A 13,112-nucleotide genomic window follows, 5' to 3' on the forward strand; every position below is an offset into this window, starting at 1 on the left:
ATAACTCCTTGTTAGCACAAACATGGCGGGTGGCTCCAGAATCTATCCACCATTCTTTTGGATTTCCTACCAAATTGCATTCAGACAACATGGCACATAAGTCCTCCATTTCATCTTCAACCATGTTAGCTTGATTCTTTTTCTTCTTATCATTCTTGGGCGCACGACAATCCATGGCCTTATGCCCAGATTTTCCACAGTTGTGGCAATTACCCTTGAACTTTTTCTTGCTTGGGTAATTCTTTGGTCCGGAAGCCTTCTTCCTTTTCTTATTTTGTGGCGCCTCCTCAACAACGTTTGCCCCCATTATTGTCGAGTTTCCACGTGACTTCTTTTCAGCATTTTTGTTGTCTTCTTCTATCCTCAAACGAACAATCAAGTCTTCTAGTGTCATCTCCTTCCGCTTGTGTTTAAGATAGTTCTTAAAATCCTTCCACAACGGAGGTAACTTTTCAATGAAAGCAGCGACTTGAAAGGCCTCATTTATGACCATACCTTCAATAACAAATTCATAATTAATAATAAGATAAATCTTATTAATAAAATTATTGATTCGGGTCATACCTTCAGCAAGGAGGTCATGCACAATGACTTGTAATTCTTGGACTTGAGTTATGACTGACCTAGTGTCAATCATCTTGAAATCCAAAAACCTTGCAGCCACAAACTTCTTAAGTCCGGCATCCTCAGTCTTGTACTTCTTCTCAAGTGCATTCTATAACGCTTTTGAAGTTTCCATGACACTATAGACATTGTATAAGCCATCTTCCAAACAACTCAATATGTAGTTTTTGCACAAGAAATCATAATGTTTCCATGCTTCAGTTACAACAAGTCGTTCATCATCCGGAGTATTTTCATCCATGACCGGAGGATCCTCCTTGATGAAACGTTGCAAACTCAACGTAGTAAGATAGAAGAGCATCTTCATTTGCCAGCATTTGAAGTCAATACCGGAAAACTTTCCGGGTTTTTCTGCCGGTGCCATAGCATGAGCTGGAGTAGAATGGCTTGACGAGGCAGCAACACTCATAACAGTAGAAATCGTTCCCGCAACACTTCCATTAGTTTGGCTTTCATTCGTCATATTTCTGTAAAGTTGAAAACAATACAGAACTTGTTAATCAGTGAAGTTTTTGATATCTTCAAACTGAATACCAAACCAACCATACAACACGTAACAATGGTGAAGTTTTTATATACTTCAAACCCGTACGTTTATTATTCCGGCAAAGTTTTTATGTACTTTAAACCGGACAGAAACAATTATAGGAGTAGAAAGCAACAAGACTTTAGTCTCCAACAAAGTATATAGAAAACAGTTTAATAATCAACACAGAAACGTTAGTAATTTATAAAATTCCGTAAGCTTGTGAGCGTTACTGTGTTAAAACAAAAATCAGAAAACAAAACTGTTAGAAGAATAAAGAAATTTAGAAAAAACAATAAAGAATCAGAATTATTCCGAGTCCATAATTTTCTTGTGTGTCCTTAAGGAATTTTAACCCCCTCACACGTTGCCAAGGTAATGGATTAAATCCTTCTAGGATAAAGCGGAATAAACCTTCCTACAACAGTGGCAATACAAACTGCAGGATACCAACGAACTCAAAGAACGGAGCAAAATCACACTTACGAATTTGAGAGAGAGAGACTGCGAATTAAGATGCAGTTTATTCAGAAAGAAAGAAGTTCTGGAGTGTTTTTTGCGTCTAGAAAATGGAGAATTGCCTCAGAATTTATAGGCAATTATCAGAAGAGGCGTCTGGAAAAGGTGACTTTTCAGAAGAATACACTGCCTGCCGCGGTTCTACCGCGATCGCGGCAGAACCGCGGTCAGAGAGGCTCTCTGAATAAACCTGTCGCGGTTCCACCACGACCGCGGCAGAACCGCGGTCAGAGAGGCTCTCTGAATAAACCTACCGCGGTTCCACCGCGACCGCGGCAGAATCGCGGTCAGATAGGCTCTCTGAATCTTTAGCAAGATTCTGGCGTATTTCCAGCAGTGACTTGGCATTTAATTAATTATTAAATAATTAAATAAATTTTGTCTAAAAAATAATCTCATCGATCATTTGACAAAGCCTAAGCCGAAGCCGAGCGAGCGACGACGACGGCGTGAGGGTTCATTCTCTTCAACTCCTTTTAAGAGCTTTAAGAAGTGATTCTATATATAAGCACACAAATGTGGTTGTCCCTCACCAATGAGGGACAAAGTGCAAGACAAAAGTTCACTTCTTCAAATTTTTCATTTTCCCTCCATTTTATTTCCCTCCATTTCCAATTCACACTTCTTCTACTTTAAAGCCCAATGGCTTAAAGTCCAACAATAGTCTATATTAATATAATTCCCAATTCTCAGAATGATCTTCTATTTTTTTGTCTTTCCTGAATGTTACATTTGCTATAAGTTTCGAATATTGACTTCAATAATAGAATTGAGTATTCTTAGAACTAAAAGGAACGCATGCAACTTTTGTGTAAAACTCTGAAGGAAAAATTGTATAAGATGAATTTGCATGAGTATACATAATAGGATTACGGTAAGTTTAATAAATTTATCTCAATTAAAAATATATCGAGAGATTCTTTTTATATTGTCAGATCTAGTACACAGTGAATTCACAAAAAGATAGAGAATAGCAATTTGACACAAACTTGTGTGGTGGAAGGCCACTTCGTGTTAAAGTATTTAAGTACTCTTCCTGGTAGTAGTTGTTGGTATCATCCTCTGCGGAGTCAAAACTCAAAAAGGTTCTGCTTTCACCAGGAAATTTAGCAATTAACATCTCATTTAGTTGATCAACATACTCATTTCTTCTAGCCAAGATAGCCCTTTCTGTCATGTATTTTGCACAACTTGACATTTCATCTAGAGATGGAAATATTTCTCTTATTAAATTATCTTCACCAGTACTATCACCATCATGTTTGACGATCAATTTTTCTGGAAGAAGGACCATATCATCTCTTATTGTAGGTTCCTCTCCATTACCAATCCGTAGTAAGAAATCGCTAAATGTTGGATCTGCTCTTGCCCTTATATTTCTTATTAATTGAATCTTTTCCATTTTATTCCACAAATATGATTTTACCAAGCTTGCATTTATTGTTTAAGCTCTGGTAGATTTTGGAACTATTGGTAGTACTTGACGAAAATCACCTCCGAAGACCATCACTTTTCCACCAAAGGGTTCATTAATATCCATTATATCTCTGAAGCTCCTATCAACGGTTTCAATCATCTGATGATTGGCCATAGGTGCTTCATCCCAAATTATTAGCTTTGATTTTCTTATCAATTTAGCACCATCACTCTGTTTTGACATATTTGTGATTGTTGTATCAGTTGTCTGAAGAGGGATGTCGAATCTAGAGTGAGCTGTATGACCTCCGGGTAAAATTGTAGTTGCTACACCACTTGTTGCCATTGCTAAAGCTATCATGCCTCTTGATCTAAGATTTGCAAGCAATGCACGATATAGGAATGTTTTTCCAGTTCCTCCAGATCCATCCACAAAGAACAATCCCGCTCTGCCAGAGTCGACTCTCTCTAATATAGTCTTGAAAGCTTGTTCTTGTTCAGGATTTAGTTTTGATTGTGCATCAAAATCTTCGGGCGATACATTTATAGACCTTTCTTCGATTATTTCTCTGCATTCCGATACATTACCATTATCCCTCCCATGATCAAGTTTAGGGAAGTCATACTTGTCAATTTTCTTGCCCATGCTCTCTAAGAAATAATTGATGCTCTTCAACGTGCATTGGAGTTGAGCAACATGAGAATTGTCATGTATTTTTCTAAAGTCTTCTGGCATATCTTCGTAATAGGTTTCCCAGAGCTTCCTAATGTCCGTTGGATTACAATGAACCAAAATTGTTGCAAATAAATTTCTCAGCGCTGATGGCATTTTGAAGAGGACCGCTTCACGTAAGCATTCTGAAATACTGTTGTCTGATTCTAATAAACCTCTTTCCTTTGCAGCTTCTTTGAATGTTTCACACTCTCTTCCATTAACAGTTAGCAAGTCTTTAAACGATAAGGGTCCTCTGACGTGATTCAACAATAATCTCAAATAATACCTTTCGCCTTCTCTACGATTAGCTGTAACATTGAGTAAAATTCTATATTAACTGCTAAGACTAATCATTATCATTTATCCAGATAAAATACAACAGGGTGCAGACTGTCAGTATAATGTAGCCTAGTCAATGGCTAATGCCAAAATATATTCCTTCTTTACTTAAAAGAAGTGTCGTTATTTAAACATGTTGGATTCTGAATTCTTGTTGAAGCCTTAGAATATTCTTAGCTGATAAGAATTGAAATATGTTTATCAAGAAACGTATAACACCAACTTCTAACTTTGCTGTAGACAAGTGCAAATAGTTTTTGATAATTTTGCACTATACACATTTGTATATATTTTTGTTTGCAGCACAAAAAATATTTTCCATTTAGTATCTTCATCACGTTAACTTCAACTCGGCCATATGCCAAAAATAGATTAGGCATTAGTTGAAGTCATTGTGTCCTATTTTATTTCAATCAATCGTGTAACGAAGCTAATGGATTCAACTCTAAGAAATAATGATGAACTCTTATAGACTGTTATATAGCCATATTGCAGTAAAAGGAATAGGACCCCCGGAAAAAACTATCTAGATTTACTGATTCTTGTTATTATAGATTAGAACTTTAAGTAATAGCCATATTCTATTTTGCATAAATAGTTCCAAAGGACTCGCATTTGTTTACGGACTATAAATCACAGCTTCGTTATACTTTTGACTATTTTTCCGCTGGCGTCAACCTGTCATTACCCTCCTCCTTTATTTGGGTTTAGGATTGGCTACATTCTGAAACTCACATTTATGTTGTGAATTTTCTACCCCTGACTTCTGTTTTTTGATAGTCTGTATATCAGATCCTAGACTGCGTATTATTTGGTTGATGCCTTAATTGTTTTAATTTATCAAACAGAAAGTGCCCAATCCTACAAGACTAATATTGTTTCAAATTATTAATTTCATCAAGATTTATCTTAAAGAGAATAGATAGATCATCTTACCAGTAGCAATTCGACCAATAACTGATCTTGTTTTTCTTTTTGTCCATATCTTTCCCTGTGAGTTCCACACATAATACTCTGAAAATTCTTTGTATAGGTATTGTCGTGCTTCAGTATCCCTCGAGCATGTCCGAAAATATTCCGTGAGCATGGTTAGCATTGCATATTCCCACGCAATCACATTTTGCAAATTTTGCTTGCTCCAATAGCACACTGTGTATTGACATTTCACAGAAACTTGTATAGTTATTTATTTCATCAAAAGTTTTAATTAACCTTGTTAGAGATAAATATTTACTTGTTTGTCTATCCGGGAGATGTAGTTGAAGGTTAATGACCGGATGTTGCATTTCACTGAGATTGAATTCATAAATTCTCCATAGTGCTTCTGGCGGAGACACCCAACGTGCGTCTTGAAAATTTTGGATTTTTCATCAACTACTTTTTTGCCATCATCTGATTCAATATAAACAGTACACCTATCATGTCCTTTATATATATACTTATAGAGATACTTGATTGCTTTCACTCCAGAGCAAGACTCCACATTAATATGACAATTGTATCTAGTTAGTAAGTAAGGATTATATGGCACAACCCACTGATTATTCATTCTCATGCCACGGACATTTACGATCTTTCCATCATTTTTTCTCTTATAAATAGGGTATCCATCCTTTCCTTGTATTAATTTATTACTAAATGGCCTAGGATAGTGATTCTTGCATTGACCATCCGTCATGCATAAATTTGTTGGACGATGTTTTCCACATGGACCATGCATCATATGCTTGACAACTAAGTCATGCAAGAGTGGATATTCTTCTTCATCAGGAAGTTCCGCAGAAATAAACTTGTCATATTGGTCTGCTGATGTTATCTTGTACCCTTGTTCAAGTATTATCAAAAGGTGTATGTAGGCCTATTTTTTGGAATTCAACCACGAAGACATGTGCCGCAACATGACCAAATATTTTTTTCTTAAAAATCTGATCCTTTAAATCCTGTAATTTTGCCCTAAAAACTCTAGTCACTAAGTCTGGTCTATCTTGTGCAAGTTGTCCTTCGCATAGATTTTCCTGGATCTCCGCCCAATCGGGATTACATGTCATTGTGATAAAAAATCTGGTTTTCCAAAACGTTGAACCAAAGCCATTGCATCCATATACCTACGGCGCATATCTCTAAGGCCTCCGATGAATGATGCCGGTAATATTACTCTTTGGCCAACTTTATCTCCTCTATATTCTCCAGCCATGATACTATCAACTATACCTTGCAATATTTCCCTTCTAAGTAGTGTTTGCTCTAATCTAAAGAATTCAAGTCTTGTTGTTTCTAACTTGATGTACATGTCAACCACAAATTGTTGCAATAACCGTCCGCACAATAGTAGTATTGTCTTTTCTCCTTTGCGTATTTGAAATTTGTAGCAATAATACTCTCTACAAGACACGCATGATTTAGATTCACGACGTACCCCTACAAAAATAAGTAGTATCTGTTAGTGTAGTTAATATTCAAATAAGAAAACTAAAGTGATACGTAATTTAATTGCAATACTTTACCTTGCTCCTCTTTGTGAAACACCTCATTAGCGGACGTGTATGTTGGGACATTCTGGTTTACATTGGCAACTTCAGATGTACTTGCACCTCTTTTTGATTTATATTTGTGTATTCCTTGGTGCCAGCCAACCTCTCCATTTGGAAAAACAGAGGATATTGGAGTGGGTCATAGCAACCATAATAATGTTTGACTCTATGTTTGTTGCCGGAATGCTCATGAACAATAATCTCTCTATCGAATGGTACATTTGGATTGTTTCCATCTATCCAAATTGCAGCAATTTGATCTACTGATGGTTTGTTGTAGACACGTTGATCCAGTGTAGCATTGGCAGCAATTCGAATTTGTAAATCTTGGAAGCTTGAATGATCCTTTAGCTGGCAAAAGAATTGTGCATAAGGATTCCCATCCATTAGCTGCCTAATTTTCGTCACAACTTCCTCAGATAAGTTGGCTTCTTGCAATTTTGAAATCCGATTGCATAATTCATTGTCCGTGTCAAAAAAATATAATTGAAAATAACATAGATTATCCTCACGTGGAAGCAATGACGGAAGATCGTGATAAATTTGACCTTGTGCCTTAAAGGTGTAAACTCTTTTCCTTGAAGATGCAAGTTCTTTGTCAAGTCTAACACCAAAAGACGTAAATGCAAATATACTATTATATGCTCTAATGTTTCGACGGAACTCTTTTGCTTCGTCTGACTCGTCAACAAGTAACTCGTATAATTGTATTGGAACTTCAGTATTTACCAATCTTACTGATCCCTCTCCGCAACAAAATGTTGGAGTTTCATGCTGAAACCTCATAGTGTGACAATGAATGCAATCAGGAACATTTTCCAACTTCTGAGTACAGGATGTAGATGGTTTAGAGACAATTTCACCTATATATATGTAGCCAAATGTTATGAGTAGTAGAAGGTAATAACTCGAACACAAATAAATGTAAGTAATTTTGCTGGATAATTTAGTACTGTATATTACCTTCAATTTCACACTCTTTTGATAGAGCCTTCAAAAACCAATTTATCCTGCGTTGCTTCCTTGGTCTTCTTTCTTCAATATCAATATATTCCATTGATTGAGTCAAGATTTCCCAAAAATAAGAAGCATATTTTAGATCCAAAGTAAATTCTACTAATTATATTTAAAAAAATTGACGACATGCGAAGGTTCATAAATAGAAGAAGAAAAAAAAAGACAAGGTCCTTAAAAAATAATTATGGCAAAAATGACGAAGGTATCAATGAAATCTAAATATGAGAGTGACAAAGTTGCCGCTACCGGCGTCGCAACTATAGCATTCAACGCCGGTAATTTTAACCTCCGTACTTCTATGACCGATGCTACCGTAGTCAACGGTCCAAGATTAAATGGCTTATCTGTCTGAATAATTGGTATCCTACATGGACACATGCGGAATAGGCTATATGAAGAGACAAGGTGCATGAGGACTTGTTCCATTTGAGCATGAAAAACTTAAGATGGTCAATGGCCATACTATTAAGATGGACTCCACATGCTGATACGCTATGTTTTTCAAAGGCAAAATTCTAAAGCATCTTTGACATTCTTCTATGATCAATGGTTATACTATATATGTCAGCATGGAAAAGCATCCACAAGAAATGGCTAGTTTTAACTTTAGATGGTAAAACAAAACATTTAATGCACAACATATCAATCACCGACAAGTATTAAACAGACGATCAATCAGAGTTGTATAAGCACCAGAGCCTTCACATATATGATAGCCATACTTGTTAACTGAAATCAAATGTGAGTACGTAAAACTAAGTAAAGGGTAACGAATTTATAGTAGGATTTTAGATGGATAATGGGCCCAACAATTAAATTGATTTATGCTATAATGAAATAGAATTTCATTTGCAGAAGTTGCAGTAAATAAACATTTTTAGCCTATAATATTTTAGTGGAGCCAAAATTATTTAAAAATAATTAATACACATACATGAATAAAAGTGATTATGTATTGATCTGTTGTAATATGTTAAAATATGCAGCTTGAAGTGAATTTTGCCAAGGAAACTGCTACAGGCTATTAGTAATTTTACCTGAATTTTGTTCTTCATATATATTGTTGTTTTCATAATTTGACTTTGACGCATGTAAAGCATTATATTTGCTAAATCTCCGAATGGCATAAGAAACATTGCCTTGATCTATACATATAGAAAGAAATATTTTTTTAAAAAAATTAATGCCGCAATTAACAAAATTATAAAGAACATAATTTGTTAATTATGTTTATATGTACCTTGTTTTGCCATATGTGGTTAATAAATAATAGCCTGTGGAATACAATTAGTAGTTAATATTGTATTCTAATTCAACTAAAACACACACAGTACAAAGAATACACCGAGTAAAATTGATATTTAAATATTATATATGCTATGCCAGCAAAAGTTGTTCCTTATTGTTTAAAAGAAAATAGAAACTTCAACGATCAATAACTATCTAGAATACGGGGAAAAAAGAGCTTATATTTCTTAGAGAATGCAACAACACTAATCCTTTTCAATTTTAACTTTTTTGCAAATTATTGGGTTGTTGATGTCTTCTTCGACTTTTTTGGTCTTCTTAATTCCTGTTTCCGTTTGTATCTCTTCATCTATTTCAATTGCAGCAATTTTTTCAACTTCCTAGATCTCCTCCACAATAAATCGTCTTCCATCTCGATCGCCGCCATTTTTGGAATCAATTTTGACAAGAAAGGTGAACTTTTTTTCCAGACTCAACACCAATTTGCGATAAAATTTGGATTCTTCTTTCTGTACAAAAAAGAGTAAATTAGTTAAGATTGGATAAGGTATTCAAACCACATAAATGTCACTAATTTGTATATTTTGTAATGGTGTAATCAAGAAATAATCTGACATTTTGAGATATTGATTGTATATACGTTGTAACATCACAACCAAGCAAGTATCTTGTGGATTCAAACAGTGTAACATAATAACGTTCTTTCTTATCAAACACCTCAAGCTTTAGAATATACCTACAAATTCATAAATAATCAAACAATTAGCTCATTTATTGATATGTGAAAATGTAGAGAAAAAATTGAATTTTTTATCTGTTTTACCTTTCCTGGTAATCAACATTCTCGACGCCACAACGATGACATTTTGTAATATTATTTATAACGTCCACTTTCTTGTAACATTTCTTGCAAGAAGAATACCATGGTTCGTCTTTGTTCATTATATCTTTTATTCTTGCATTAAATTTAAAATATGTATCCTGCAAATAAATATTAAAAAAAATAGGTTAGATAGGACATTTTTAAAAAGTATAAATATTAAGTAGTTGGAAGAATTTACCTCTTTATTGTCGAACGAATCATCTTTCATGTCCTCAATCTTTACTTCTCGAGCATTTTTCAGTTGTATATTTGGCAATGAACTAATATCTATGTTTTTTGCCTTCTTATAGTCATGCCTGCATATTGTGTAATTAGTAAATAATAATAAATATATTTTACTAAGATTGCTTAAACGTAAAAAAAAAAAAAAAACCTAAGCAAATATTACCATTTTTGGAGAGCTACCGCCTTTTCAAACTTTGGATTTATCATTATACTAACGTACGTAGTAGATATAGAAAAATTTCCTTCACAGATAAAAAAAAGTTAAATATAATAAAAAATTCTACAATTTACAAAAAATACCAAAGTTCTTGATATATTACCTCTATATGATGTTTTCCTAATATCACATGTCGCAACAACAGGTTTTTCATCAATCAATTTTTGTAGTACTTGACCGTTTATCTCTGAGAAATCATTCCATAAGGTTACAGTCTTTCTATCAACCCTGAAATTTACAATTAAATATATTAAACATTCATCTTAATTACGAAGAAACATTTAACATATTGAACTAAAACTACCAACTTACATCTCGTTGATAAGCACTATCTCCCTTCGTTTCTTTGAACCTTCTCCCATGGAGGGTTTAATATCCACTAAAATTTCAACTATATCTAAAAAGAATATCAAAACAATTATATATATATTACCCAAAAATTAATAAGCAGAATAGAAATAAAATATTGTTTGTATATTTAGTGAAAGATTATGGGATGAAATCTAAACAACTTACCAAAAATTGTTCCATTGGTGCACTTTGATGCCTCATCGAATGAAATAAAATTATTTGAAAAACCAATGGTCGAAAAGTGACTATTGCTTTCTTCAACTAACGTACTTTCCTTAAATCCAATCTCAAGCTCATTGTGCACTGATTGAAAATTCGGATTTGCACTATTGATACGTCCGTTTATGATATAACAGATCTTGTTTTGTTGTAAATAATTTTTCCACAACTCAATATAACCATTGAAAAGTGTAGCGTGAATTTTTGTTCCCTGTAAAAAATTTCACTGTAAGTTAATCTGATGGTTAAAAATATAATATGAAAAGACATGAAATAAAATATTGATATAAAATAACAATTACCTCTTCGTCAACTAATGTCACAATTTTCGGGTTCCTTGATTTGTTTTATTGTTGAACTCTTTTACTATTCCACTCCCAAACGCTAACACTCGTATTACCCAACTTGAATCAGATACTCTTAGACTATTAATTGGGACACATTGGCCTAACAATTCCTTTTCACTGCAAGTGTACCTAAAATAAAGCATGCATAAGAGTTTTATAAGTTATCAAAGTGACTAATTCAATAATTGATTATTTTTATGATATAAGGAAGTTTGTTTACCTGAACAGAAGTAATTGTTGAAATCTGAGTGATTCAAGCATGGAAATTGTAATAACACAAATCATGTAGTATTAATATAACACAAATTAAAGCAGATGGTATAATTTTTAATTCTTTTTAAAACAAGCAACTTGAGCTGGCATAGCAATTATAAGTATTATTAATTATACAACAAAGGAAATAAATAATACTAATATTTAAGTGATAAGACTTAGATCGAATGTCTAACCGATTTTCTGTGATGAATTGCAATTCTTCAATAACCTGTAATAAAATTTGTAAATTATGTGAGATGTGAAATTAGCCAAGTCTAAAACATGAAACAAAAACTATATAATAAAAAAATTATTGATGCAACAATAAAAATAAATTATTGATACAACACTAAAAACTGGTGCATGCAAACGTGCTTGGAAAATACAAAGTAGCAAAAGATGTTGATATTAGTAAAAACAAACAACACCTGAAATCGCGATGTTGGAATAGGGCGAACTTTGATGATTAAATAGTGACATTGTAGCTTCTTTTATAGAAGTATTATGGTACACAACTTGACACATAAAAGGAATTATATAAAGTAAATTTGTGTGTAGGTCAAAGAGACAAGAAAAATTTACCAAATAATAAAAACTTCTACTAAAATGTTTCCCTGGACGAAGTCAAATTCTAAACACTTTCCTTGTGTGCAACGGAACCACAATAATGATGGTTCCATTTTACCCATGCAATAAACTTTCCTTGTGCAATTTCACAATAAACTTTCCTTGTGCAATTTCACAATAAACTTTCCTTATGCAACAGTACAAAATTTTTATTACCAAATAATTAAGGCAATATAATAACTTATTTAATACTCCAAAAAGTAAAGGGAATCTGTTATTTAATGAGAGTGAAAGTTTAGGAAATTTTTTTTGTTAAGTTTCCTTGGGTTAGAAACGGGACAAAATTTAATGAGAGTAAAAGTTTAGGAAATTTTTTTTGTTAAGTTTCCTAAGGTAAGAAACGTGACAAAATTTAACCAATTAATTAAGGCAAAGTTTAATAACAAATAATTGAAGAAAAATTTACCAAAAAATTCGAAAACTAAATTAATTAAGTGATATTTTTAAATATTTATGAAATACTTAAATTACTATATTGTCCTATGGGAACTCTATGTCTTAAAGGGTAAAAAAGGCAAACGATATTTTGCTAAGGGCATTCGTACTTTTAATATAATATAAATATAGATAAGCTCCTATGCTGGAAAAGTTTCGCCTTCCCTCCCACCTCTCTTGCATTTTTGTACTTAAAATACTCTTTCCAATCCCCAAAAATAACATTGTGATGGTATAAAATACTCTTTCCAATCCCCAAAAATAACAGTGTGATGGTATAAAATACTCTTTCCAATCCCCAAAAATAACAGTGTAATGGTAAATGAATTTCTCAGTGTACCTTAGACATCGATTACGGAACTTTTTGATATATTACGTACTTATAGCTTGTTTGGCCAAGCCGGAGAAATCAGCTTATTTTGAGAAGTGCTTTTGAAAAAAGTGTTTTTGAAAGAAGTACTTTTGGAGAGAATCAGTTTGTGTTTGGCTAATCAGTCTGAAAAGCACTTTTGAGAAATAATTTGTGTTTGGCCAAGCTTTCTAGAAAGTGCTTTTAAGTGTCAAATTACGAATAAGGACATGAATAGATTTACTTAATAATTAATATTATAAGTATAT

At 33.4% G+C, this 13,112-nt stretch overlaps 3 protein-coding genes across 3 annotated transcripts; all 3 read right to left on the reverse strand.

Annotated features, from left to right (window-relative positions):
* Positions 1 to 2,606: 2,606 nt before the first annotated feature.
* Positions 2,607 to 3,071, reverse strand: LOC138888540 (uncharacterized). The gene has a single exon (XM_070170419.1). It carries the CDS (start codon positions 3,069 to 3,071, stop codon positions 2,607 to 2,609), a length of 465 nt encoding a protein of 154 aa, XP_070026520.1.
* A 42-nt stretch (positions 3,072 to 3,113) lies between these two features.
* On the reverse strand, positions 3,114 to 6,333 carry LOC138888541 (uncharacterized). The gene is made up of 4 exons (XM_070170420.1): positions 6,216 to 6,333; positions 5,374 to 5,963; positions 5,076 to 5,130; positions 3,114 to 4,108 (listed from the first exon to the last, which is right to left on the reverse strand). Exons 1-4 carry the CDS (start codon positions 6,331 to 6,333, stop codon positions 3,114 to 3,116), a joined length of 1,758 nt encoding a protein of 585 aa, XP_070026521.1.
* Positions 6,334 to 9,315: 2,982 nt separating this feature from the next.
* Positions 9,316 to 11,462, reverse strand: LOC138888542 (replication protein A 70 kDa DNA-binding subunit B-like). The gene is made up of 10 exons (XM_070170421.1): positions 11,398 to 11,462; positions 11,231 to 11,306; positions 10,777 to 11,041; positions 10,573 to 10,657; positions 10,364 to 10,488; positions 10,207 to 10,285; positions 9,997 to 10,114; positions 9,759 to 9,916; positions 9,551 to 9,671; positions 9,316 to 9,444 (listed from the first exon to the last, which is right to left on the reverse strand). Exons 1-10 carry the CDS (start codon positions 11,460 to 11,462, stop codon positions 9,316 to 9,318), a joined length of 1,221 nt encoding a protein of 406 aa, XP_070026522.1.
* Positions 11,463 to 13,112: the final 1,650 nt, after the last annotated feature.

This window comes from Nicotiana sylvestris, chromosome 3, assembly GCF_000393655.2.
Source record: "Nicotiana sylvestris chromosome 3, ASM39365v2, whole genome shotgun sequence".
Lineage (NCBI taxonomy): Eukaryota > Viridiplantae > Streptophyta > Magnoliopsida > Solanales > Solanaceae > Nicotiana > Nicotiana sylvestris.